Source organism: Panthera onca, chromosome A1, assembly GCF_046562875.1.
Source record: "Panthera onca isolate mPanOnc1 chromosome A1, mPanOnc1 haplotype 2, whole genome shotgun sequence".
Classification (NCBI taxonomy): Eukaryota; Metazoa; Chordata; class Mammalia; order Carnivora; family Felidae; genus Panthera; species Panthera onca.
Genome location: NC_138339.1, coordinates 151,388,507 through 151,416,237, shown reverse-complemented (window position 1 = coordinate 151,416,237; position 27,731 = coordinate 151,388,507). Strand labels below are relative to the sequence as shown.

Sequence of the window (27,731 nt, the reverse complement as noted above, 5' to 3'; positions counted from 1 at the left end):
TGGCCGGCGCCCCGCCCCCGGCCCGGCGCTCCGGGCGCTATAAGAGGGCGGCGGCCGCGGGGCGCCCTGCGCGGGGCCGGGAGCGCGATGGTCAGCCGCCGAGGCGCGGCAAGATGCTGGATGGGCCCCTGCTGGCGCGCTGGCTGGCCGCGGCCTTCGCGCTGACGCTGCTGCTCGCCGCGCTGCGCCCCTCGGCCGCCTACTTCGGGTAGGTGCGGGCGGCGCGGGGACCGGGCGCGGGGCGGGCGGCCCAGGTGCGCGGGCCCCAGCCGGCTGGCGGGGGGCCGGCGGGTTGCCGGGCGCTGTTTGTTTGCGTCCTGGCGGCGCGGCGTGGGGAGAGGGGCCGGCGCACCCGACGACGGGCTGGCGGCGGGGCCGCGGTCCCCCGTGACCCCGGAGCCGTCGTGGCCGCGACGCGCGCGTGTGCGGGGCTCCCCAGAGTTCGGGGACCCAAGCTGGTCCTGGCTCCCTGTTAGGCCGCCGAGTTCTGGCGGAACGGCTGGAGCCTCCCCCGGCCCCTACCCACCCACCCGCCTTGCAGCTTCCCCCCTCCTTTCTCTCCTCGAGAAGTTAATTTAACAACAACAAAAAAAATACGTACAAAATCCAGATGTTCCTTGCACCGAGCCCCAAAGGAGGAAAAAAAAAATAACTCTAAGCTGGAGGCATTTATTTTTCTTGCGCTTTGCTTCTTACGGCCGCTCAGGCCCCGGCCCCGCGGGAGCGCGTCTGTGGGACCCGACCGGTGCACAGGGCCCGGCCGGGGCCGTGAACGCCGCCCCCCCCCCCCCACCCCCGCCGTCTCAGGGGTCGCCTCCGGGAGCGCGTCTCCGTAGTAGCAGTGTGCCTGTTTCCTGCGCGTCGCTCCCGGCCGTTCGCTCCTGCCCTGTACTTCCTCGCCCCTGTCCCCCAGATCTGGGATGTCCAGCCCAGAGACCTTTGGGGACCCTCCCTCGCTGCGCCACGCAGATGGGCACCCGGAGGTCCGGGGGTGGCACGGCGCCAGCACCCCCGCGGGGTCTCTGGACTCCTCTCCTGCTGCCCAGGCACCGCCCCTGGAGCCGCGCGGCCCACCCTCTAGCTCTGGCCCCTGCCCTGGGCGCCCCGTGGCTGCTTCTGGTCGCCGCCCTCCGCCCGTCACCTGTTCCCTCGCCCAGGGCCCGGACGCCGTCGCGCGGCGGCTGGCCGGCAGAGGGCCCCGTTGGTCCAGAAATGTGGCACCGTCAGGGCGGGGAGAGGCCACTGGGCTAGGAGCCCTGCAGGTGTATCCTGTTCTCAAAGAAAATAAAATATTTTCATGGGAAACTTTCCCTTTGTGTTTTTCTTTCCCCCCCTTCTCCTTCTGTTCCTTTCTCCTGGGTCGTCTTCCAGGGTCAGCTCCGTGTCTACTTCCCCTGGAGACCCTACCCGGCAGCCCTCTCCTGGCTGGGGCCTCCGCTGTGCAGAGGCTGGCACGCCCCTGCACGCCATCTGTGCAGCCTTTGCCTCGCCCTCGCGGGCAGAGGGAGGGTCAGAGGATGGCCGTCTGGCCGCAGGTCCACGGTGAGTCACGGCGGCCTGTTAGCCAGCTGTGCCTCCCCACTCTCCCGGCCCAGCCTCTGGTCTGCGCACCAGGCTTCAGACACACCCTGGGCTTGTCTGCTCCCAGCGGCTCCCTGCTGGCAGCCCTGCTCCTCCTGGGGAGGTCAGAGCCACAGAGGGGAGGTGGGGGTCTCGGGTCCTGGCTGGAAGCCCTCCACCCTTACCACGGGCAGCCTCCAGACTTTTTACCTCTGGGGAAGTTGTTGAGCTCTGCTGTTTAGTTCACGGGCCTGCGGGTGGGACATGGAGAAGGCCTGGTGCCCCTGTGAACTCCCCTGACCAGCCCTCTTGTCCAGCACGTTGGCCCCAAAGGCTGTCCTGTGCAGAGTGTACCAGGCAGATGTATGGCCAGGGGACAGCTGGCTCTGCTGGGGGCCCTGCCACCACCGTACCAGGCAGGAGAGCTGGGTTCTGTTTGATGGACAGAGGTCCTGGGGTGGGGTCTGCTGGGTGCCAGCAGGATGGGCAGAGAGAGTAGACTTTATGGGTCTTTGCCCAGCAAGCACCTCAGGGGTTGATTCCCAAGGTGGGGCCAGACCTGGGAAGAGAGGAGGGGGAAAGACACACTCTGGACCAGTCTGTGCATGGAGGCCCAGCCTTTCTGGTCAGCAGTGACTGGCTGGGCCTGGGTCTGGGGCCCTTTCTCCCGGCCCAGCAAAGTGGCAGGGGCTGAAGTGCCAGGGGAAGGAGATAGCCTGAGGTGGGCAGGGCAAGGCTGAGGCAGGGCCTGGGGCTGCGGCTAGGGTTGGAGCTGGAGCTGGGGCAGGGCTGGGGCTGGGGCTGGGGCAGGGTCAGTGCTGGGTCTGAGGCTGGGGCTGGACTGGGTCTGAGGCTGGACTGGGACAGGGACTGGGCCTGGACTGGGGTTAGGCTGGAGCTGAGGCTGGGGCTGAGGCTGGGACAGTGGCTGGGTCAGGGCTGGGGCTGGGACTGGGACAGGGGCTGAGGCTGGACTGTGGCTGAGGCTGGACTGGGGTTGGGGCCGGGGCAGACCTGGGGCTGGGGCTGGGGGCTTCCCTCCCAGCCTGGTGTGCAGAGTGAGCAGGAGGAAGGAGCTGGGATTCAGGTCCTCTTTCTCCCTTCCCCCTCTCGGAGAACTCTGCCTGGCACGGAGGCTCACAGGCAGGCAGGGCAGCTCCTGTTACAGGCCAGAAACCGAGAGAGGCTGGCCTGGGGCTGGGGGGGGGGGGGTGGGGTGTCACGTGGGCGGTGGGAGCCCTCCCTGCCCCCTCCCCGAGGCTGCAACCTAACCCGGCCTGTTCCCATTGCCCTCCCAGCCTCTGGCCACTAGGCAGGACCCTCCGGGCCGCTGCCTGGCCTCGGGGAAGGGGCTCTTCCCTCTTCCTCAGTGGCCTGGCCCTGCTTCTTGGCGGTGTGATTAGCAGGTGGCATTTCCATCTGGTTCTCCAGGGGCCTAGACGGCTTGGCCTGATGCCCTCCTGGAAGGAGGGGTGGCCTGGCTCCCAGCAGAATGGGGCTGGCCTGAGGTCTCCTGGCGAGTTTGGGAAACAGACTCAGACCCTTACCCCCCCATGCCCTGTGGACCTGGGTGGGCTGAAAGCTTTGCCTGCCCCTGCTTCTGGTGTTATAGGTGAGAACATGGAGTTGAGGAGTGATCTGTGTGTGCTGAAAATCTGTTCAGGAAGGGATGCCCCCAAACCCAGGGCGAGGAGCCCTGGTGCTCCCCCAAGCATGGAGCCAAGGGCTGGGTCCAGCAGAGCGGGGCCTGGGCTCCCTGGTACCTCGCTGCCCTTTTCTTAGAGATCCTGCATGTGCCAAGCCAGCCCCAGCAGAAGCCCCTGTGGCTGCCCGTAGACTTACATCCGGGGGCTGCTGGGGGAGTGGAGGCCTCAGGCTTCCCATGTGGGTCATCTTCAGAGAGCTAGGAAGGGCTGTCATGAGCCCTGAGGCCCTTTCTTGGGGTTGGCCCCAGCAATCTGCATTCTGTGGGTGACACTTGCAGGCTGGCTTCGGGGAGCAGGGCCCTGCTGGGAGGTCTGTCTGGTCCAGGCAGCCTGGAGGCCTGTATGGAGGAGGCTCCCCCAGCCAGGCCAGGCATTGGTGCGTGGGGTGCTCGAGGCAATGTCAAAGGCAGCTAAGGTGCTCTGGGCTGCAGTGAATGGGGCCTGAGGGCGTTTAGGGCCCACTGCCTTTCCGTGATTGAAATGGAACTCCTATCCCATAGAGTCACCCTGTTGGAGCCTGCGGTGCAGTGGTTTCTGGTACATCTACAAGGCTGTGCAGCCAGCACCACTATCTAATTCCAGAGCGTTCCATCACCCCAGAAACCTCATATCCTGCCTCCCCCCCTCCAACCCCAGCCCTTGGCAACTGCTAATCCACTTTCTGTCTCTGTGGATTTGCCTGCTCTGGATGTTTTACATAAGTGGAATCATACAGCACGTGGCCTTGGTGTCTGGCTTATTTCACTGAGCATAGCGTTTTCAAGACTCATCCACGTTGTGGCATGCATCCGTGCTTCATTCCCTCAGTGACCATGTTGTGTTCGATTGTGTGGATGCACAGCAGTCTGTTACGTGCACTCCCCTGCTGACCGACACCTGGCTGGCTTCCACCATTTGGCTCTTGTGATGCCGCCGTGGGCATCAGTGTACAAGTTCTTCTGTGGATGTAGGTTTTCAGTTCCCCGGGTATGTATACTGAGAGGTGGAATTGCTAGATCGTATGGTAATCACCATGCTACCCTCCCGCCAGCAATACAGAAATGTCCAGTGTCTCCACATCCTCGCTGGTTCTTGTTGATCAGCTCTGCCTTTTCTTCTAGCCATCCCAGTGGGTGTGGAGTGGTATTTCACTGTGCTCTGACTTGCATTTCCCTGATGATGGGCGACGTTGAGCATCCTTCATGGGCATGTTAGTCATCCATATGTTTTCTTTGGAGAAATGTCTACTCAGTTTCTTCGCCCAGCTCTTGGCTGGGTTGTGGGTCTTTGTTGTTGATTTGTCAGAGCTTTTTATATATGCAGAGGTTTATTCCTAGATGGAGGAGAAAGTGGAGTGTGAGCCGGCACGCTGTCTCTCAGCTGTGCCTGGGCCTTCACAATGGGTCTCCCCCCCCCCCCCCCCCAGCATGACTGTGTGGTGAAGGTGGTCCTCTGTTTACTAGAGGCTTGTCTACAGGCCTGGTCAGGGGTTCTGGGGACTTGTATGGGAGCCTGCCCTGCCTTCGGGGCTGTTGTCATGGTGGGAGTGGCTGACTGTGCGTGCAAGGTCAGTGTCAGGAGGTGGCGGTGCCCCTCTGTATGAGCCTGGAGCCCAGCTGGGGGTTCTGTGTGGCTATGTGCCTATTGGCTGCTCAGAGGAAGGGCTCCCAGAGGGCTGTGTACTGGGGGTGGGGGCTCAGGCTCGCCTGTGGGGGAAGTCAGCCTCTCATGGTGAGGCCAGGGTGACCCAGAGCCCAGGGGGGCCGGGGTGGGGCTGGCAGAGAGGGAGGTGTCCCCTGTGTTTCCCCGGCTGGGGGCCAGGGGTGTGGAGCTAGAGCTGAGTGAGAAGCAGGCTGGGCCCATGGTGTCCACAGACCCACCTCAGGACGGACGTGCCCACAGTAGTCCTGCAAGGCCCCAGCTCCAGCCTTTGGAAGGGAGGCCATGGAGTGGGCTCAGCTCTGCAGTCAGAGCTGAGCAGGAGGGCAGGCCCAGGCCTTCTCTGCAGTGTCCAGGCAGCCGAGTGGCCAGCAGGGAGACTGTGCGGCCCCTTGGAAGTGGCCCTGTGGGCAAGGGGGCACGTGGGGTGGGCTGGACAGACTGGAGGGCACTGTGTGGAGGGGTTGGGGCAGGTGTGGGGAGGCAGGTGGACAAGGGTAGGGATACGCCCCTGCATCTCTGCTCTCCAGACTCTGTCCCTCCTCCCTGCCATCCTGACCAGTCTCCTCTGTGGGGCCTGTGGCCCCCCAGCACAGAGACCAGTAGAAGCAGGTGCTAAGTGCCAGCCCAGCCCAGGCCTCTGGGCTGGGGGCCTCCTGAGGCCTCGTGGTGAAGCCTGAGGTGAGGAGGAAGCCACTGCCACCTGGCCCCCCTCAGCTGTGGGAGCAGATGTCCTGCCACAGCCGGCGGCCGTCTGGACGGGGGGACAGCTGGCCTAATCTCGCCCCCATCCTCTCCACTGTGGCTGGGACCCAACTCTGCAGATGAGGGCACTGGTGGGACCCTGCTGGGGCTTCCAGGGTGGCCCTGGCCCAGGGCGCCACCCGCGGCCCGTCCCTGGGGGCCCCACCATGTCCAGGACAATAGCAAAAGTGTGTGGGTAGCTTTTCTCCTGGAAAAGAATGCACACACACAATTTCTCCCGGGGGGCTATGGGACCTGGACGCAGGACGAGCGATGAGCTGATAAGGGGCCTGGCTTGGTTTTCCTGGTTGCAGAAAAATGACACCAGTCAGCAGGGCCAGCACCCGGCCCTCTTAATCCGGGCCTGGAGGGGCACTGGCCCCTTTGTGTATTGTCCTGGTGGGCAGTGCCTGTCCCAGCTCGGCAGGCCCAGAGGGGTATCAGTGGAAGCACAGTTGTCTGGGAGGTGGGCAAGGCCAGGCCCCTGCTGGCAAGTATGCCTCTGGAGGGTGGTGAGCAGGGCTGTGGGCCTCTGCCCTGCTTGGGGTCTGTGTCAGGAAACCAGCATGGCCTAGCGGGCCCCTCCGTACCTGCAGTGCCTCTAGGGAGCCCCGAGTGCTCCAAAGTGCACTGGGCAGGTGTGTCCGAGGCTCTGCTCCCTCGCTCTGCACTCAGAAGCCTGGCCTGGGGTCTGAGGGGCTGCTGCATCAGGCTTCCCAGTCCCCCTCCCCGCCCCCGCTGGCCCTGACGTCCCCAGCTACACGAACGGTGGGCTCAGCCTGAGACCTGTCTGATGGCCGTTCAGTGGGCTGTGTGCTGAGGGGCAGGGCGTGCCTCTGGAGCTCCCAGGGCAGGGGTGTGGCTGGAGGGCTGGGAGCACCCCCTGGTATGGGTGGGGAAGCTGGGGGCCTGAGGCCGGGGCGGATTGCGGGGTGGCTCATCGTTAAGGGGCCTCCGTGGGCTAGCAGGCGGCAGGTGGCCGTGCAGGGGCCTCCACAGGAGGGCAGCGCCGACCTGGGTGGCGTGCTGGCCGCCCGGCTCCGTGACCCGCGGGCCCGGCCTGCCGTCCTCCCCTGCCCCTCCCAGCGCGGTTCCTGGCTGGCCTGGCGCCTCTGGCCGCAGGAGGAAACCCAGCCGCCCAGCTGGCAGGCCGTGCACCTCGAGACTGGCGGCCGGACGAGGGAATGGAAAACGGCAAGCCTCAAGCTGCGTTTGTTTTTCTTAGCGATACCTGAGGTAGATGCGGCCAGGGAAGTGGTCTGGCCCGGGAGAGAGGCTGCCAGGGGCTCCCAGACCAGAGCACGTCAGAGCCGGCTCCCTCGTGGACAGACAGAGCCGCCGCAGCCGCCCCGGGGCCCTCCCCGTGTCCCCGGCTGTGCTGGGCATGTAGGAGGCCAGCTCCGGACAGGAAGGTGGGCGCCAGGGGCCTGCCCCACGTCCTGCCTGGCCCTGCTTGTGAGCTCCTTCGGACTCTAGCTATCTGGGAGGCCCAGGGCCATGGCACAGCCTGGCTGCTCCCTCGTCTCCCCTCGCCTGCCTGTGACTCGGGTCCTGGACGGCCTCAGTCGCTCTCCTGGGTGCCCATAGCCTGCCCTGCTGGCCGGTGGCCAAAGAGGCCAGCTGACTGGTGGCCTTCAGGGCCTGGGGTCCCAGGGGCTCTGTTTGTCCTGGCGGTTGCTAAGGGTGGACAGGGACATTTCTGTTGGGCTCGGGGACCCCAGGCCTTGTGCAGTGGAGTTTGCTGAGTCCTGTGTCCCCCTGGCCTGGGAGCATCCACTATGCATTCTCACCACCCCTGTGTGGACACAGCCTGTTGACAAGGGAGTGGAGAGGGGGTGCCCTGGAATGTGGGGAAGTAGAGTGTCGGCAGCTCTTATAGAAGTGACAGCTGTCATAAACACAAGGGTGCTCGCCACGCTCCTGCTCTGGTTACCATGGCCTGTGGCCCCTGCCTCCTTCTTGGTGGGCCTGGGCATCAGATGGGCGAATCAAGCTGCAGGGAGCCCCCTGGCTCTGGTGGTGTCTGCACCCACCCCACCATATCCCCATGTCCCCTGCGCAGGGCTGAGTCAGGCTGCAGGGAGCCCCCGGCTCTGTTGGTGTCTGCACCCACCCCAACGCACCCCCACATCCCCCGAGCAAGGCTGAGTCAGGCTGCAGGCCCCAGGAGGATGGAGGGTTAATCTCAGAACCAGTTTCTCCGCATTGGAATTTGTTTTGAATTCGATTCGCACAGAAATTAAACGCTGTCTGGTGGGGCTGAGGTTCCTTGGCAGCGCGCTGTGGCTTCTGGAACTCCGGCCTCTTCTCCCTCCGCCCAGCCCTGGGAGCTGGGTTTGTGGGCAGGGTGGCCCTTGGGGTGGCCGGGCCTGCTGGCAGGAGGAAGGGCCATTGGAATCCGCCTGGCCTCAGAGCTGGAGGAAGCAAGCACTCTGGGGACCGGCCAGCTGCCGGCTCCTGCTGAGGACAGGGACATCCCCCATTCCTTGCTGGCAGTGCCGCCCTGCCCCCTGGCTGTCCGAGGGGGCAGGTTTGGGAGTGTGTGACCAACTAGGTGCTCAGAGGGGTGGCCCCATCCCCAGGCCGCCAGCATGCCAGTCTCAGGCCCCTCCTCGGAAGGGGACAGGCTCCTAGACTTGGCTGTGTCTGTCCTGGGTTCTTTCCAGGCCTGCTGGGACTAGGGTGGGGTCTCCTTGGTGTCACTGCAGGCTGATCAGGAGGAGGGGCCCTAAACAGCACAAAACCCAGTGTAGGGAGGCCTTGTCTCGAGACCCTAACCTTCATTACATCTACTAAGGCGCTTATTCCAAAAAAAGCACATGTCAAGGTCCCAGCGGATGTGAACTTGGGGACATGTGCCCTCTGTCTGTCACGTATGGTGAGCAGCACAGGCCAGGGGTAGCGGGGCAGGCATGTGTGGAGGTGCCTTTCTCTGTGGGCCTCCCCAGCTCTGTCAGCGGACCCAGAGTGGAGTGTCACAGGCCGAATGGGAGCTCTCAGCATGCTTCCAGGGAGGAGATAACCTTGGAGTATCCACAAGGAGTAAGAAACCGCAAAAACTGACCCAGCAGGTTTGGAGAAACCAAATGGGACTGGGGGGAAGGTGTACGTCGTTGAAAGCGGATTTGAAATAGCTGAAGAGAGCCAGTAAGGCAGATGATGGGGCAGGAGACTCATGTGGAGTGTGGCCTGTGTTGGCAGAAATGCGGAGAACCAGAGGCCAGAGGCCAGATTCAGGGACTGGGTGGCCAGGGGTCCTGTTTGCAGAGAATGGCAGAGCATTTTCCAAAAGTCTCAGAATTTGTCAGGGTCACGTGCAGGATTCAGGAGGCGCCGAGTCATCCTAAACAGAGAAAACAAAAATACTTCCAGAACATGAACTAGAAGCATAAAACACCCAAGACAAGGAACCATAAAAGCAGCCTGGGCCAGCAGATGCAGATACTGTGGGAGGCTGGTCAGCCTGGTGGTGAACCTCAGAGCAGAAATGCACACAGTGCATGGCAGGCTGGGGACTTGCCCAGGGAAGTGAAATACAGACCTTTACAGACAAGCTGCAAGATGCTCAGAAGGCCACTGTCCAGAAGCCGAGGAGTGTCCAGCATCCTGTTGGGTCCTCACAGTGGAACTAAAATACACGACGGCCTGTAATTTGGGAGTGGGGTTCACAAGCTTGTGTCCTCAGGCCTGGTATTGCCCACCACTGGACGTGGCTAAGCCACAGACGTGTGCAGTTGTGAGGGTGGCTGTGAAATAGCGGCAATGCAACATGAAGGTTCAAATCACCAGGGGGAGATGGGTTATCAAGGAGTAACTGGAAAGGAGGTAGGAGAGGAGACAAAGTGAAACGGGGCGGACCTGTGGAGGAAATACCAGCCATATGGCTGAGGAGACCGGGGTCCTAGCCAGGGCCTTGGTCTGATCACTGGCTCTGTGACAGGACAGGATGTAAGCATAGACAACGTAGGAGGTCAGGGAGAGAACACACCACCTCAGTGGACCTTGAGGGAGTTTCACTGTGACCCAGGCTCTGCATGGTGACCTGGGTTATGATCCAGGCTCTGCATAGTCTCCAGGCTGTGACCCAGGGTCTGCACAGTGACCAGGGCTGTGATCCAGGCTCTGCATAGTCTCTAGGCTGTGGCTCAGGATCTGCCTAGTGACCTTGGCTGTGACCCAGGCTCCACATAGTCTCCAGGCTGTGATCCAGGCTGATGCACCGTGACCTGGGCTGTGACCCAGGCTCTGCATAGTCTCAGGCTGTGACCCAGGGTCTGCATAGTGATCTGGGCTGTGATCCAGGTTCTGCACAGTGACCTGACTGTGATCCAGGCTCTGCATAGTTTCCAGGATGTGACCAGGGTGTGCATGGTGATCTGGGCTGTGTTCCAGGCTCTGCACAGTGATCTGGGCTGTGACCCAGGCTCTGCATAGTCTCCAGGCTGTGACCCAGGGTCTGCATGGTGTTTTGGGCTGTGATCCAGGCTCTGCACAGTGACCTGGCTGTGACCCAGCCTCTGCATAGTCTCCAGGCTGTGACCCAGGCTCTGCACAGTGACCTGGTCTATGACCCAGGCTCTGCATGGTGACCTGGGCTATCTGGGGCTGTGATTAGGGCTGTACACGGTCTTTGGGCTATGAACCAGGCTCTGCATGGTGACCTGATTCTGAAGCAGGAGGTGCAGAAGTGGAGAGAAGCCTGGATGCAGTCAGCAGCGGTTGGTCACAGATTTGAGGAAAAGAACAGTAAGCTAAAGCCAAACATGGCAGAAGGAAGAAAACAGAAGCCGTGCGAAAACCAACAAAGTACCAACTGTGCATTAGAGATGAAGGGTCCCTCTCTGGGAATTGCTGAGGAGTCTGGTGTGGTGGGAGGGCTCAGTGCGGTTGCATCCTGCTGCTGGGAAATCGCTACAGATTCTGCAGACAAGAGTAGGGGATGCTGAACGCTTTCCTGCCAACCAGGCTGCAAATTCTGAGGCAATGCAGAAAACCAGAGGAGTAACAGAAACTCGAGACAGAGAAATACTGAGTCTGTTGTGAGTAGGGAAGCGGGTTAGCGGTCACGATCTGACAGTTCCCTCAACAATGGTGACTAGCACTTCTGCTCCTTGGTGGACACCAGCGTCCACGCACAGATGTGCACGGGAGGGGCAGCGGTGGCTTGTGCATGATGGCGAAAGGGTGGATGACTCAAGTCCACCGCCCAAGGACAGGTGAGCACAATGCGGTCTGTCCATATGGTGACACACAGCAACATGGACATGCTGTCAGCACAGGAGCCCTGTCACCAAAGGCCACCTACCGTATTTGTCTGAAACATCCAGGACAGGCTGATCCATAGACACAAAGTACATTAGTGGTGGCCAGGTGCAAAAGAATAGGTTTGTCTCTGAGCCAACGAAATGCCCTGAAATTGACTGGCCGTGTTTGCACGCATCTGTGAAAATGCAGCAAAACACTGAATTGTGGACTTAAATGGGTGAATTTTGTGGTATGCGAATTGTATCTCAATAAAACTGGAAAAGAGGAGAGGAAAAAAAAAGAAAAGTAATTGGATCAGCAGGGAGATATTTTCATCCAGAAAAGGCCAGTCCTACCAAACAGTTAAGAAGATGTGATTTTGATCTGACTCATCTTCTGGGAAACTGAGACAGTGAGCGCTTTGCTAAGGCACTGAGACCCAGTGGGAAGAGCATGGAAGAGAAAATTACAAACACAGATGCAAACGGCCTAGACCCGACATCCTCAAGGTACAGCTCACAACACAGAGGAAGGACAAAACCCCTTTCATCCGAGGCGTGCTGCACATTGGAAAATCCAGTTAGTGGCATTCCTGTTTTAGCAGAAAAATCACATGCCAACAGATGTAGGGACCACATTTGAGGACACTTGACATCCGTTTATGAGTTTTGAGCAGCTTGTAGCAAATGAACGGTCGAGGGGTCTTCTTTAACCTGAGCTGGGTGCCCAGGGGATACCCGACGAACTTGCCATGCTGGTCACGGAAATGGCCAGGGCTTCCTTCTGAGAACCAGGACACAGACAGGGAGGCCCGCTGTCCTCACAGACCCTTGGGTGGGAAGGGAGCGTTTCTGTGCTGCCGCAATAGAGTGCTGGCTCTGCAGACAGGTAGGTTCCCCGGCTTTGGCCTCTGATGCTCTAACCACCTGTAGGGTGTCCGCGTCTCCGGAGAGCCAGGTCTGGGTGGTAGAGATGCAAGTTTGGGTGTGTGGACAGGGTGAGTGGGGGGAGGGTCCCCACTTCCTGGCACTGAGGTGGCAGAGATGTGAATTTGGGCATGTAGATGGGGTGAGCGGTGGGGAGGGTCCCCGCTTCCTGGCACTGGTGCCCGTGGGTCTCTCTCACCTTGGGGCCACACCTGCACACAGGTGCCCTGAATGACTCTATGCTGGTGGGTGGCCACGGAGCTGGGGTGGGGGGGCTCTGGGCCCTGCATGGCAGTTGGCAGATTCTGCACCGTGGCCGGAAGGCAGGAAGGATGGCTGAGGATAGAAAAAGAAAGCCAGCAGCCTCGTCTCTCTGCAGACCGCACGACCATACACAGAGGTGAAAACCATCAGAGATGAATCAGCGCACGTGGCTTGTGTGCTGAAGGCCAGTTGGACGTCAGATCAGTTGTGCCCCTGCTGGAATCCAGGACTGGCCAGCACAGGGCTGACCTCGGTGGGAGTACCTGTAGGTCCCCAGACTGCAGCAGCAGGGAGAGGCTGTGGGTGCCCCAGCAAGCCCATCTCACGTGTCAGCCTTGCCGAGTGGGTTCTCAAGTGTCCCGTGCAAACACAGAGCCAGCACATGCCTGCTGGACCTGCTGGAAGGAGCTCCCGACACAGTCCCAGTAAAACACCAGCCCAATGACCACCGGCCAGGGCAGAGCCCAGAACAAGGAGCCTGCAGAAGGCCGCTGGCCCCGCCTGGCTTGGACAGAGCACTGGTGTGCCTGCGTTTAGGAGACGGTGTTCAGGACATTACAGGAGGGGCAGGCCTGCAAAATGAGATAGGAGAAATGGCACACACAGAAGAAAGTTGTGCAGTAAAGAGGGTTAGTGTCTGGGAGGACACTAAAAAGTGCCTGACGAGGTCACCGTGGGGATCAGAGCGTGGTCCCCTCTGACTCGGCAGGAGGGACTTGGGGGATCCCAGTGTGAGGCTGCGAAACATTTCCGTGCGTTATCATGTCTTTGAAAATGCCTGAATGTCACCAAGTGCCGTGCTGACATTTAGACCTCCTTAGGATTTATTTCCTGGTGGGAGATAGCCCAGCACTGGGAGGAGCTTGCCCGATGGGACGGGGATGGGGTGCTCCTTGCCTGCCCAGGAGGCCGCTTGCCTGCAGACAGCCTGCCCAGCCTCACCCCCTCCATGGCCGCCTCTGCCAGGCTGGATGCCTACTGGCAGGGGGCAGCTGCATTGAGCCTGGAGGCAGGTACACTGTTGTGGGGTGGGCAGTGGGGCCGGGGCCTGGAGTGCTCTGTGGCCTGGAAGGTACAGACTCCAGAGACGGGTGTGTGGGAAGAGGCCAGCACATAGGGCTGACGGTTGTGTGTGGAGTTGTGTGGTCTTGAATAGCCCACACGTTGTCCCTTGCATGTGTGCCAAGCTCTTGGGCTGCGGAGAGAGGAGTGAGCTGCATATGTCCCCGGGCTCCTCTGCTCTGGGCTCCCCATGGGTGCAGGCCCTCTGGGGGCACGGGCTGTGGGCTGTGGCTTGCTGATGCCTGCAGACTCCATGGCATGGGCGGCCCATTGTTCAGCCGGCCCTGGTCTTTTCATGCAACAGTGGGTGTCGGGGCAGCGTGTGAGCGAGACGCCTTTGGAAAGAGAATGGGGTGAATTTCATAGACATATGAGTTCAGAAATCCAGCCACGGGGGGAAGACCTCTTCCCCGTGTCCACAACAGCCCTCAACCTGTGCTCCTTTGATGACTGGAAAATAACACCAGGGCGGTTTTACTCTGTGTTTCTGAGTGGGGCGGAGCCACGTACAAGTTCTCACAGATGCGCTCCACCCTGGAACTGTGTGGCCACATCCCATGGCCATGTGCAGCTGGTTCCTTTGGTTGCTGATCTGCAGGAAAGGGGTCTGTCCACACCCACACCTCCATACAGAAAGGCAGTTGGCTCTTGGTCTGGGATCCAGCTCGCAGGATCTCCCCTGATGCGGGACTCTGCTGCTGTGCACGGTAGACCCTCTCACACTTAACCGTTTTTCTGGGCCTCTGGATTCTGGGTCACATGGAAAAGAGCCTTCCGTGTTCCAGGAGTGTTTTATGACCCTCTTGCCTTTTGTCTGGCACTTCTGAGGGTTCCTCTCCGTGTTTGGGTTTCTGTCCTGGGTGTCCATGCTCACTGATGCCCACCCCGTTCTCTGCACCCCATGTACTGTCTGCCTGCTGGCACCTCTGTGAGGGTCTGTCCCCTGCCACTGCAGCCCCAGGCTGGTCTCAAGCAGAGTGCACCCCAATAGTTAAGGAGGCCTGAGGCAGAGGCCAGCCTCAGTGAGGACACAGACTGGCCCTGGGCACGTGTGGGGACCCCCTCCCTCAACCCCCCCATGTGCAGTGAGGATGCAGCCTGGCCCTGGATGTGTATGTGGGGACCCCTGCCCTCAGCTCCCACGTGCAGTGAGGACACAGACTGGCCCTGGGTGTGTGTGTGTACCCCCGCCCTCAGCCCCGTGTGCAGTGAAGACGCAGGCTGGCCCCGGGTGTGTGTGGGGACCCTGTCCTCAGCCCCCACATGCAGTGAGGACTTAGGCGGGCCCCAGGTGTTTGTGGGGACCCCCACACTCAGTCCCCACATGCATTGAGGATGCATGTAGGCTTGCCCCAGGTGTGTGTGGGGACCCCTGCCCTCAGCCCCACACATGCAGTGAGGACACAGGCTTGCCCTGGGTGTGTGTGGGGACCCCATCCTCAGCCCCCACGTGCGGTGAGGATGCAGGCTGGCCCTGATGCCCCAAGGCAGGCTGGGAGGTGGGCTCGCCTGCCATCCCTCCCCCTCCCCACACCCACAGCTGCTGTCACCAGCACAGCCCCAGGTACCCCTGGGCCAGCCTTGCTGTGGTTGGTCCTGTTGGACACAGGCATATTTTGGCACCAGCCTAGAGCTGGGTTAATCTCGGAGAATCCAGTCTGGGGGCTGTGCAGGTTGTAGGCTGCAGCCCTTCCGGTGTGTGGCGGCACGCCGTTGTGGGCACAGCTGTTGACATTCCTGTCTGGGGACACGTCTCCGTCGTGTGAGCTGCCTTTGTGTGGGGAGTGTGGCTCTTCCACTCTGCAGTGTGGGGTCCCCAGGCCTCTGCCTGCCCTGGCCCAGCTCAGCTGTCCTTGTGCTCAGGGCCGCTTGAGCTCAGGCATGAGACCTAGAAGTGCACGAAGTGACCCCTGCCATGTCCCCATGCTCTGAGGCAGGATGCCCTGACCCCGGGATGGGAACTGGGGGTGCAGGTCGCTGAAGCTCACAGGTGCCTTCTCCCCAGAGGCCTTGCTGCCCGCATGGAGCCTGTCTGTGCCTTGCGGACCTTTGTGGTTCCTCCAGCCCATACTCTCACTGGTCACAGCACACCAGTTGGTCCTCCTGGCTCAGTGTCCCCAGGCATGTGCTGTGCAACATGTGTATGGACTCAATCTGGTGGGAACACGCCTTGGGCTCTGCTCACTGACACCCTGGGCTTCTGGGACACTTGTAGCCTGGCTCTCCTGCAGCTCAGGGCTCAGCCCCAGCAGCCCATTGGTGCCATGCTAGCCCAGAACACCCTGGGGTGTCCTCCCAGGGTGCTGGCCAGCCCCTTGCGCCCACTGCACCTGAGTGTGAAGAGGATGGTTCTTCCCGCTCTGTGTCCTTCATGGCTTTACCCTCCAGGGTCTTTTGCAGGGATTCGTTTCTCCCACCTGCCTGCCTACTCCCCTCCATGCCCCATGCCCTCTGCTTTGGCATCCCTGCAGGCTTGCTGGGCTCCTGCCTGGGCCTCCTTTGGGCCTGGTTCCCAAGTCTCAGCATCTTGGCCTCCTGCCCTTGGGGAGCTGACCAGGAAGGGCAAGGCTGGTGCTGCTCCGTCAGGAACGTGGGTCTGGGGTCCTTAGGGCAAGGATCAACTCTGCCCTGTACAGGCTCTGCCCTTGGCAGGGTACATGCCTATCCCCCCAGCACACTCTGGCCCCCCAAGCCCAGGCAGGGCCAAGGAGAGGCCATGCTGCGGTGTGTGCAGGGCAGGGGAAGGGAGGGGCCTTGGAAGTCATTACCCTAGGTTGTCCCCAGAGGAGCCTGACCTGCTGTGTCATTGCTGGGTCCATCCAGCTTCTAGGAGCACCTGCCTGAGCACCTTACCCTGCAGAAAGCTGCCAGGAGCCAGCCCAGTGGCCACCATGCCCTTGAGGGGGCTTTTGAAGGGCAGCAGTAAGAGGGATGGGACATGATGTGGGGTGTAAGTGTCTGAGAATACTGGAGCCCCTGGCTCCTGTGGGTCACTGGGGTGCAGAGGCTTGTTTCTTGTGATGCTCATGTCAGAGGACCGGAGCCCCACCCGTGTCTAGTTGGGCACCTCTCCTTCCTGAGGGCTGAGGGTCTGGGTGTGCCTAGAGCCCGGATGTGGCATCACCTGTGTGGGGACATTGAGATGTGTCTGAGCACAGAACAGGCAGGAGGTCAGGACCAGTCGGACCCTGGGTGGAACAGCTGAAATGGGGGTTGGGGGGACCTGAGAACAGGTGACTGACTCTGAAGGTCAGGGCCTTGGCTCAGATCAGAGGGTCAGAGCTGCAGGGGAACCAGGAGCCGGCTCTGGGCCTCCCCTGGGTTCGACCGGGAGCTCCTCAGTGGCCCAGGAGTTCCTGGAGACCCTACTGGGACCTGCAGGGCCATCTGTACATGCTGCAGGAGAGCAGGGAATGAGCCAGGACCCTCTCCCAGAGGCCACAGGGCCATTGTGGGGTTGAGTCACTGCAGCTTTGGGCGGCAGTGGGTGGGGGTACTGGAGCAGCAGTACATGCTCCAGCTGGGTAAGCAGACACAGGAGTGGGTGGGGCAGAGTGTTGGATGTGGTCCCCTTGTGGCCTGGGTTCCTGTACCCCTCCCTGCCCTGTCCATCTGTGCCCTTGGCCCACCCCTGTGCTGGGCTGGCCTGAAGGTGCGTGTGCGTGTGTGTGTGTGTGTGTGTCTGTCTGTCTCTCACCTCGGGCGTGGCCCTCACCCTGGCATCTCTGTACCCAGGCTAACGGGCAGTGAGCCCCTGACCATTCTCCCGCTGACCCTGGAGCCGGAGGCTGCCGCCCAGGCACACTACAAGGCCTGCGACCGGCTGAAGCTGGAACGCAAGCAAAGGCGCATGTGCCGCAGAGACCCCGGGGTGGCCGAGACACTGGTGGAGGCGGTGAGCATGAGCGCACTTGAATGCCAGTACCAGTTCCGGTTCGAGCGCTGGAACTGTACCTTGGAGGGCCGCTACCGGGCCAGCTTGCTCAAGCGAGGTGAGTGCACTAGAGGTAGGACCTTCTGAGCAGGTCTGCACCCCTAGGACATCGTCCCTTCGCTGCGTCCCAGGGCACCTGGGGGTAGGGTGCGGAGATGGGGGGTTGCTCTGTGTGGCTCGTCCTCCGCTCCATCCACCCCTACATGCTGACTGGTCCCTTGTCCCCCACTACTGCACCCGCCTGTAGCTCCACCTTCCTCCCCACACTGCCCTAACAGCCAGGCCCCTCCCTCCTGCCCCGCCCCTCCTGGGGAACAGTAGCTGGCAGCACGGGGCGCATTTGGGCAGCTTTGACAGGGTGCAAGGCAGCTCTGATGGCTGTTGCCACATGGTGGTGACCAAGGCCCAGCGGCTGGGCATGAGGGGCAGAGGTCCAGCTGGTGCTCCGAACAGGGAGCCTGCCTTCTCCTCTCTCCTTGCGCTCTGATCTGAGACTTCAACAGCCTTGTTTAAAAACTGAGGACCTGAGGGGCAGGGCAGGGCTCGCCAAGTCCCGGAGAGAATCTGGTGGGTCGGAGACGCAGTCTCTGATCCCTGGGCAGAGCCTAAATCTCCATGCACTTGGAATTCTCTCTACCCCGACACATCATGTGCCTGGAGCACATAGGAGCGCCTCGTACCCCCGGGGGCACATGGCGGTCCAGGCAGGGATGCCCCACCCGCGGTGCGCACCCGCAAGGATCCTGACTGCAGACCCCGCATGCTGTCAGCATTCGGGGCTCCAGCAGCACCTGAGTGAGGTGGGGGTTGCTCCTGCCTGCTCACCCATCCGCCCTCCCTGCGCCCCCACAGGCTTCAAGGAGACCGCCTTCCTCTACGCCATCTCCTCGGCCGGCCTGACGCATGCGCTGGCCAAGGCGTGCAGCGCAGGCCGCATGGAGCGCTGCACGTGTGATGAGGCCCCCGACCTGGAGAACCGGGAGGCCTGGCAGTGGGGCGGCTGTGGGGACAACCTCAAGTACAGCAGCAAGTTTGTCAAGGAGTTCCTGGGCCGCCGCTCAAGCAAGGACCTGCGAGCCCGCGTGGACTTCCACAACAACCTCGTGGGTGTGAAGGCAAGCGGGGCGGGGCGCGGGGCAGGGCATGGGGCCAGGGGCGAGGACTCGGGGTGGGGAGTGGGCATGGGCGGGGTGCAGGGTGTGGCATGGATGTGGGGAGTGGCATAGGTGTGGGCGGGGCATGGGAATCAGACATAAGCATGGGCGGGGCGAGGGGGGGCATGGACATGGGGCGGGGTGAGGGTGGGGCATGGGGCCAGGCACAGGCCTGGGCGGGGCCAGGGGCCTGGACTCGGGGTAGGGTGTGGGCATGGGCGGGGTACAGGGCGGGACGAGGGGGTATGGGGTGGAGCATAGGTATGGGCAGGGCATGGGACCAGGCACAGACTTGGTGGGGGCAAGGGGTGGAGCATGGGGGCGGGGCATGGGAGCAGCCGCTAGTGCTCAGGACCCGCAAAAGTGGGGGACAGGGCTGGGGGCTAGGAGGAGGTGCAGTATTGCCGCCTCCGGGTCTGTGTTCCCGGCATGTGGTGCCAGCCGGGGCCCTGGAGTCTCCTTACCTTTGAGTGTCGTTTTCTTACGGAGATACTGGTTGTTGTGGAGGGGGCGGGGGACAGACTTGTAAGGTCTTTAGCTAGGCCCTTCTGGGGGCTGCTGGCTGCAGGCTGGCTGGACCTGGGGGTACCTGGCTCCCGGCCATCCTTCACCCTCCCTGTAGCCCCTTAGCTCCTGGGCCCACACCAGTGGAGGAGGCATGAGTGCTGTCAGCTTCACTGCAGACAGAGCACCCCGTCCCCTTAGTCCTCACACAATGCGGACCACCAAGGGCCCCCCGAGGCTCTGCCCGGCCTGGGGATGGTCAGGGGCTCTGCGTGCTCACCAGGCAGCCCCCAGGATGTGGAGCCCCAGCCTGGGAGGGGGCCAGGTAATTAGAGCCAGCCCTGATCTGAGCCCCTCTTTATTGAGAAACCAGACTTCTGAGTCTTGCACTTATTAAAGAATCAATTTCCCCCTTTTTATTCGGAGCCCTTGTCCCTCCTTCTGCCCTCTGCAGAGGGGTTCGGGCAGATTAAATCCCCAAGGCGAGGCTATTTCTTTTCTTTTGCATTCTCTCCTTTGTAAGCTATTAATGAAAAGTCAGAATATGGAAAGTGCTCCATTAGCTCTGCCGGGCCTGGGTAAGCAGCGTTTTAATTAAATTTGTCCAGGTTTCTCAGCAGAGTGTCATTAAATGTGACTCTTCTATTGCCGGGCCAGAGGGCAGCCACATTTCCTAATCCCCCTCAAGCCAGCCAGCCCTCCCTGAGGGCAGCATGGGAGTTCAGGCCTATCCTGGGATGGGGCCCACTAGAGAGGGCCTCCTCCGCTCTCTGCTGCCAGGGACCCCAGTGTGGGTGGTCAGGCAGGAGGCCCCTTAGGGCAGCTCTGTGCGTGTGTGTGGAAGTGGGGGTACCGTCCCTCCCCTCTGGGGCTGACCTGGAAGATCCGGGGGCCAGTTCTGCCAACTGGGCCAGCTAACTCGTTTCTCCTCACTTCTCCAGGAAGTAGGCTAGTAGGCTGCTGAGCCCAGACTGGGGGGTCCTGTTGGGGCATTGACAGCAGGGCTAGAGGGGAGGCTTGCTCAGTCCCTTCAGAGGGGAGCCCTGGATGCAAGGAGGGAATGTCTCCACGGGGCCACAGGTGCTGCAGTGGCCACTCTGGAGGCCATGGTACTGGATGTAGGGCTTCTGTCTGGGGACATCTGTGGCTTGGAGGTGGAGGGACAGGTGCAAGAGCCAGGAAGCCTGGGTGATGGGTAGTGGTGGTCCCCCAGGCTGGGCTTGGATCCGGGGGAGCTGTGTGGTTGAGCCCCTCTGGGGGTCATCTGCAGGGGCTGTGCCCAGCCTCTCAGTGTGGCCCTCATGCTCAGCCCCCTCCCCTACCAGGTAATCAAGGCCGGGGTGGAGACCACATGCAAGTGCCACGGCGTGTCAGGCTCCTGTACTGTGCGGACGTGCTGGCGGCAGCTGGCACCCTTCCACGAGGTGGGCAAGCGCCTGAAACACAAGTACGAGACAGCACTCAAGGTGGGCAGCACCACCAACGAGGCCACCGGGGAGGCCGGTGCCATCTCGCCGCCTCGGGGCCGGGCTGCAGGGACAGGAGGCAGCGACCCGCTGCCCCGCACGCCAGAGCTTGTGCACCTGGACGACTCGCCCAGTTTCTGCTTGGCCAGCCGCTTCTCCCCGGGCACCGCCGGCCGAAGGTGCCACCGGGAGAAGAACTGCGAGAGCATCTGCTGTGGGCGTGGCCACAACACCCAGAGCCGGGTGGTGACACGGCCCTGCCAATGCCAGGTGCGCTGGTGCTGCTACGTGGAGTGCAGGCAGTGCACCCAGCGTGAGGAGGTCTACACCTGCAAAGGCTGAGCCCCGGGGCCGGCCAGGCTGCTGCAGGGGGAAGAGGCCGTGCACCCAGTGTGAGGGGTCTACACTGCAAGGGTTGAGTCCCTGGGATGGGGCCCCCAGCACACTTGGCACATGGTGATGAGAGCCCGGGGATTGGCTGGGTTTGCTGTCCCTGCCTCTTTGTCCGTACTCTCAAAGACCCAGAGGCGGGAGGTGGCCCTGGTCTGGCCCCTGCATCCCCTCTGTCCGCGCCCCACCCCCACCCCCATGACCTGAGAGCGTGGCACCATGCTTTCCAAGCTGTGTCCGTCCCTGAGAGGCCAGTTCCTGCTAGCGGCACCCTTCCCTGCTCTGGGCTCCCTCTGAGGAGCACCGGGTGCACCTTCGCGGCCATACAGGGTCTCTGTGTGGCCGCCTGTGGGCTGTCCTGCTCCAGCACTGGCTTAGAGAGTCAAACCACTAGGAGAGAGACAGCCCGGCCACCCAGCCGCGGGGGTCACTGCTGTCCCCTCTGACATGGAGCACTTCTCTTGGGAGTGATGTTGGTGACTGTTAAATTATTTTTATTTAACTAATATATAATAATTATTATTTCCATCCCTGCCTTGCCTCAGGCTTGTGGCTCCCCCTCCTCTTGGTGGTGCCCAGTCTGGAGGGTCCCCTTCGTCCCTCCCCTCTACGCCCCCTCCTAACCTCTTTGCCTGATCTGCTTTGTCGTTTGAAACCACTAAATCAAGAGGGATGTTGCTGTTGTTGTTTTTAAAGTAATAAAGCAGGTTGTGTGTGGACACTGCCCTCAGGGCTTCTGGAAGCCAGGCCCCTATACCCAGCTGCCCCCAGTGAGACTGTCCTGGGAAGTGGGTGGACCCCACTCTGGGAGACTTTGGCACGCACCCCAGCCACTTTGGTGTAGGTTTTAAGGCCTGGGGTGGCAGCCAGTGGCCTGCCCTCCCCCCAGGGGTGGGCACAGCAGAGGGGAGGGGCCAGCCCCTTGAAGGGTTCATTTCCTAGCTTGCTTTGTGTTACTGCGGGAGGAGGCAGACGTGAGGACGCATGTGGATGGAGAGAATCTGGGACTAGGATTTGGCAAAAGGCGGGCTGTTCTCTCTGGCCACTCTGTTGTCTTTGCAGGGAAGGAAAATGGATGGGCTACACTGACCTGGCTTGGTTTGAGTGTGTGTGCACATGCGTGCATATGTGCAAGACTGTACGTATGTGTAGTGTGCTTGCATAAGTGTGTTTGGTTTTGTGTGTATACGTGTGCACGAGCACACGTGTGTGTGAAGTATGTGTGCATTTATGTGCATGCATGCGTGAACACGCTTGCAGGTTTATGCGTGAGCACGTGCGTGAGCAAGTCTGAAGTGTGTGCATGCATGAGACTGTGTCAGCATATGTATGTGTCTGCAGAAGTGTGCATGTGAGCACAGGGGGCTTGTATGACACATGCATCTGTGCTGTGTGTGTGTGTGTGTGTGTGTGAGCATGTGCATGTAGCTACGCATGCATGCTATATATGTGATGTGCATGTGCATGTGTGATGTGCATGCATGCATGCATGCATGTGGGTGAATGTGTAGCCACATGTATCTGTGGTGTGTGTGCCTGTTCTGGCTGTGTTGATGGTCAGTGGTCAGCTGGGGCGTGGCCTCCGCTCAGTGCCCTCCCTCAGCATGAGGCTGTCCTTCCCACTTTGGTGTGAATGGCAGCCTTGGCTCCTAGATCCTTTGGCTCTGGGCCTGCCCTGCTCAGGCTCTGTGGCTGTGCTCTGGGTGGGTACAGAGCTGGGTGGCGGTGCAGACACAGGAACTACTGAGTGAGGGGGTTCCTTGGAGTTCCGTGGGCTCCAGGAACCCTGGGGACTGTGTTTTTAAAAGAAAACCTATTTATGTTGATGTGGGTCTCTTGGTCCCTGTTCTATAGTGTAAATAGTGAAGTCTATTCTGTGGTTCAGAGAACATCCCGTGAATGCCTGCATGCTGAGAGGGTGGGGGCCAGGGGCCCAGAGTGGGTGCAGCCACACCCCCGTGACAAGACTGGAGCTCAGTCACTTCTGGGTCTGGAAAGGCAGCAAGTCGGAGGAAGGATATTTTGTTAACCAGATACCACATTTAGCTCTATGTCATAATATAAAGGGAAGTATTTTTTTAAACAAGGCAGACTGAAAACGTCTGCTGGCTGGTCTGTTTATATATAAACATATATCAGAATATCTTGCTAAGCAAACTCCTCCTGACTGATCCTCTGGTCAGCGTGCTGCTCTTCGTGCAGGAGAGCCTCTAGAAGAAACTGTGCCCAGGGGTCAGCCTCTCTGGGACGGGGCAGGGGGCGGGCCACAGGGCTCAGCCATGCTGAGGGCCAGGCGGGTCCCGGCCACCTGCTCCCTGCCAGCCACACACATGTGGACTCCTGGCTCGGTTTGGGAGGTCCGGGTAGGCTAGGGGGAGAGGGGCATTCACACACGAGAACCCTCGTGCGAGCCTATCGATTTCTCTACCTCATCTGTATAGCGAGTAGGTGTGTACTCGAGTGACTTGGAGAATGTATTTATTTAACGGCTTTGTGTAACAGAACAGAAACGAAATGGACACTAAATAAATGTATTTTAAATTATAGCCCCATCTGAGTCTGCTGCCTTCAGAGGGGTTCTGGAGGGCCGGAGGGAGGAGGAGGGCCTGAGGCAGGAGGACCTGAGGGAGGAGGAGGGCCTGAAGGAGGAGGAAGACCTGAGGGAGGAGGGGGGTCTGAGGGGGGAGGAGGATCTGAGGGAGGAGGAGGGCCTGAGTGAGGAGAAAGACCTGAGGGAGGAGGAGGGCCTGAGTGAGGAAGAGGGCCTGGGGGGGGAGGAGGAGGAGGGAGGAGGAGGGCCTGGGGGAGGAGGGGGGCCTGAGGGGGGAGGAGGACCTGAGGGAGGAGAAGGGCCTGAGGGGGAGGAGGGCCTTAGGGAAGAGGAGGGCCTGAGGGAGGAGGAGAGTCTGAGGGAGGAGGAGGGCCTGAGGGAGAAGGAGGACCTGAGGCAGGAGGAGGGCCTGAGGGAGGAGGAGGGCCTGAGGGAGGAGGGTGAGGGGAGGAGGGCCTGGGGGAGGAGGGTTTGGGAGAGGATGGGGGCCTGGGGGTGAGCCTGAGGGGGAGGAGGGCTTGGGGGAGGTGGAGGGCCTGGAGGAGGAGGAAAACTTGAGGGAGGAGGGCTTGGGGGAGCAGGGGGGCCTGGGGGAGGAGGGCCTGGAGGAGGAAGGCATGGGCGTCGGCCCCAGGGGGAGGAGGGCCTGTGGCATGGAGGGGGGCCTTGGGGAGGAGGACCTGAGGGGGGCCCAAGGAGGTACAGGCTTTAGGGAGCAGGAAGGCCTGGAAGGCTCAGCACGGCCCAGCTGGCTCCAGAGGGGAGGGCGCTGTCTCCCTGTTCATGGTGGCGAGGCTCCAGCCACACTGTTCAGGGGCCCCATCTGAGGTCCCAGGGATCTGCTGACGGGCTTGTGTCCTGCTCCTTCCAGCTCAGCCTCCGCTCCCAGCATGCCCTCTAGCCTGGCTCTCAGTGGTGGTGGGGGGCCGTGTGAGCCTGGAGACCCTAGTCTGCAGCAGTGGGCTGGTCAAGGTCCCATCCCACTTCCCACTGGAGCAAACGACCACACGGGGGTCTCCCAGATCTAGAAGCCAGAAGATCAAGCTGTGGGCCTCAGAGACTCTGGGGAGGGTCCTTCTTGCCTCTCCCAGGTGCTGGTGCCCCAGGCAGTCCTGGGCTTCTGGGCACTGCACCCCAATCTCCACTTCTGTCTCTTTCCCTTCTTTCCCTTTCGGACACCTGTCATGAGACGTGGGACGTGAGACCCACCAGACTACGCAGGATGCTCTCGTCTTGGGATTGCTAATCAAGGCTGCAAAGACCCCACCTCCAAATAAGGTCATAGCCTGAGGTTAAGGTGGGTGTGAACTGGGTTGGGTGGGTGGGGGGCACCTGAGAAACCGGGGACCCTGATGGGGGAAGGAGTGAGCTGTCCATCATGTGGGGCTGGGCTGGGCAGGGCAGAGCACACCCCTTCTCCTTCTGGGGTGACTCTTCCCTCCTCACCCAAGACCCACGACCTTTGGGGGGCAGTGAGGAGAGCCCTTGAGCTGCCGGGGGACAGGCCCACCCCTCCATGCCCCTGCCCCTGCCATCCTTTCCCTGCTCTGTGGGGTAGTGACCCAGTGTGTCTGAGAGCCCCAGCTGCTGGGTCTCTCACATGGGCCCCTCTATCTGCATGTCCACCTGCTGGGTCTGGGGACTTCCAGGCATAGCACATCCTCCCTCAAAGTGGTCCCCAGGCCCCTGCCCCTCTGCTGGCCTGTCTTCTCTTGAGCCTACCTGTGTGACTCCGTAGCTGTGACATGCCTTGCAGGACCCCTGGGGCCAACCTGTGTGACCCCGTAGCTGTGACATGCCTTGTAGGACCCTGTGGCCCCTTTCCTGGAAGGTTGCCTCCCTGCAGCCTCAGTTTTTATCTGTGACCCCAGACCCCCCAGGAGAGGGGTTGGCACAGAGCAATGTGGGATTATCTGCCTAAGCCTGGTGCTGGAGCAGAGGGTTGTGGCACCTCCTCTCTGTCCCATGGACACTGCCACTAAGAAGGTAAGGGGCAGCTCCTGGTGCCAGACCTTCCTCCAGGCTGAAGATGGGGCCCCTCAGCTGGCCACTGGGTTCTGTGGTGAGGGATGGGGAGGGTACAGGGTGGAGGGAACCTGGGGGGCCCATGGGAGCGGTTCCTCCTCACTGCACAGGGTGGAAACTAGGGCCTCCTGCCCAAACACTGATACTGAGGTACGGGCAGGGGCTCAGGCCTGGGCGGGCAGGGGCTGCAAGTGGCCCAGGCCAGGGAGCAGGAGGGAGGACAGGGCTCGTGGGGCAGGATGGGCTTCACAGGCCACTGTGCACTGCCTTGCACCAGGACTTACCCTCCTCTCGCCTGGGGTGCACAGCCACCTGCCAGGAGCCCTCTCTGGACACCTGGGTCTCCCCTCTGTCCTGGGCTCTGTGTACGGTGGATATGCTCTGTGCATCTGGCCTGTGTCTGCATGTGTACGTGTGTGTGTGTGGATGGGCTGTGTCCATGCATCTGTCTGTGCATGGGTGTGTATGTGTGCCTGTGTGTCTGTTCACATGTGTGTGTCCACACGTGTGTATGTGTGTATCTGGGTTGTGTGTGTGTGGGCATGTGTGAGCACCGTGAAGACGAAGTGCTGGGCTGTCACTCTCCTCCTTTTCAGCCACCCGCCTTGCCTGCTGAGTGGCCACTGGGGCCTTTCCCGCCCCATCTCTAGCCTCCTCCAGCTGATGACCTCCTGCTGGTCCTGCCTAGAGCCTGAGATAGAGGGCCTGCCCAGTGTGACTGTGGCAGCCAGGTGGGTAGAGACACCGCAGGGGCTGCAAGGTACTTCCTGCCCTCCTGGGGCAGGCAGGAAGCCTGGGAACTTCCAGAGTTCAGGGCATCCCTGTGGCTTGCTGGCAGGGCCACCTGGGGTGAGGAGGGCAAAGCAGAGGAACCCCACAGGACTCAGGGCTCCGGCTGGGAGGCTGCTCAAAGCCACTCCCAGCCCACTGGCCCTGGTGCCATTCACAGGTGGGGAGACAGCTCAGGACACACAGGTGGCCACAGGCAAGTCGGGCGGCAGCCCAGCCCTATGGGGCGGGGGTAGGCGCGGGAGGCAGGAGATGGCTGCGGGATTAGGTAAGAAGGCACGGTTAGGTAATGTCTCAGACGGGAAAGGTATCCAGCTGGATCCTGCCTGCTTTCCATGCTGACTTCAGAGACAGGATGAGGTGGAAAAGTGGATGGAGGAGAAGGAAGAGTGAGGAAGACAAGAAGCAGAGGGAGGGGAAGGAGGGAGGAGGCAGAGGAGGAGGGAGGAGCAGGAGGGGGAGGAGGAGGAAGAGGAGGAAGGGGAGAGAGGAAGGAGGAGGAGAGGGAGGAGGGAGAGGGGAGGAGAGGAAGGGTGGAAAGGCAAGCTAGTACCTGGACAGGCCACAGCAGGGCCGCAGGTCACCTCACTGTGGGACCTGGGGAGGGGGCCCCAGGACCACTGGGACCATGGGAGGCAATGCTTGCTGCCAGTGGGGCCGGGCCAGGCTGCACAAAGCAGGTGCTCAGGGAGCAGTCACTGAGGAATGGGAGAAGGAAGGCACCAGGAGGACTGAGAGCCCAGCGCACAGAGGGACTGGAAGCTTGGAGGTGGTGAGCAGGCAGTGGTCACCCTGGCCCTATCCCAGGGGGCACACAGCCCCAGCAGGGCCCTGTTCTGGGGGGGATCCCTGAGTCCATGGCCTGAGTGAACTCCACCCTCCTGAGACGGCCTGCAGCATGATGGGCTGGTGTGCTAGTGCCCTGGACGTCCTGCGGCTCGGCCTCCTCCATCTGCTGCCTCCACCCCACCTGGGCTGCCCCTGCCCCTCCCCCTGCCTGGCTGCTGTGCTCCATCTGGAAGCAGCCCTGTCCTCTGAGACCCTCCCCACTCACTGCCCAGGGGTTTCTCTCCTGGGATAGGATCCCATCAGCCCACTGTATAGCACACAGGTCATGGGGTGACACCCAGGCAGGACAGACACTGGGCAGAGCAGGGATGGGACAGTGTGCCTGGGGACCTCTGCTGCCTGAGCTCCTAGGCAGAAGGAGACCTCAGCCTGGGCACAGGTGTTCTGGTTCTGCACGATCTTGGCTCTGCCTGGCACCTGGGCCTTGGTTTCCCTACACATACCTTGGAGGTGAGGCTGGTGAGGCGGATGGTCATGGCTGCTTCATGACAGCCTGGGATTCTGCATTGGGCCAGGCCCAGAGGCCAAGTGTGAGGTGGAGCTGTGGGCTCAGGGTCACCTTCATGTCCTGGACCAGCATTGCCCCTTGGACAGAGTGGAGGAGGGGTCTAGCAAGTTGCCATGGAAACAAGACCAAACAAATAGTTCCCCCCCACACCCCCCCCCCCCCACAACAGGCCTGCAGGGCCCCCGTGGCAATGACCTCATCTGCCCACCAACTCTGTGCTGTGGGGGGTCCTGGGCTGGCAGGGGAGCTGCAGCATCCCATGTTTGTGTTGGGCCCTTGTCCATGGAAACGGCTGGAACTTGGGGGGGGTGGTGGTGTGCAGAGCCCAGAGGCTCCTGCTGTGGTTATTAGCTGGGCAGAGAGGGGAGGGGGAGGAGGAGGGCAGGAGGGGATAGGAGGAGAGGGAGGGAAAGGAAG

The 27,731-nt window shown here is 61.4% G+C and overlaps 1 protein-coding gene and 1 long non-coding RNA gene across 3 annotated transcripts; one reads left to right on the top strand and one right to left on the bottom strand.

Annotated features, from left to right (window-relative positions):
* On the top strand, positions 1–23,138 carry WNT9A (Wnt family member 9A). 2 transcript variants are annotated; one of them, XM_081790173.1, is made up of 4 exons: positions 1–208; positions 16,880–17,136; positions 17,931–18,181; positions 20,062–23,138. In XM_081790173.1, exons 1-4 carry the CDS (start codon positions 114–116, stop codon positions 20,542–20,544), a joined length of 1,086 nt encoding a protein of 361 aa, XP_081646299.1. In that variant the 5' UTR covers positions 1–113; the 3' UTR covers positions 20,545–23,138. The 2 variants fall into 2 exon arrangements, with proteins under 2 accessions (XP_081646299.1, XP_060492496.1); XM_060636513.3 differs by having other exon boundaries at positions 2–208; positions 17,931–18,193.
* LOC144617288 (uncharacterized) lies at positions 19,303–27,582 on the bottom strand. Its single transcript, XR_013557686.1, has 2 exons — positions 27,250–27,582; positions 19,303–20,172 (listed from the first exon to the last, which is right to left on the bottom strand). It is a non-coding gene; the product is annotated as an uncharacterized LOC144617288 (long non-coding RNA).
* Positions 27,583–27,731: the final 149 nt, after the last annotated feature.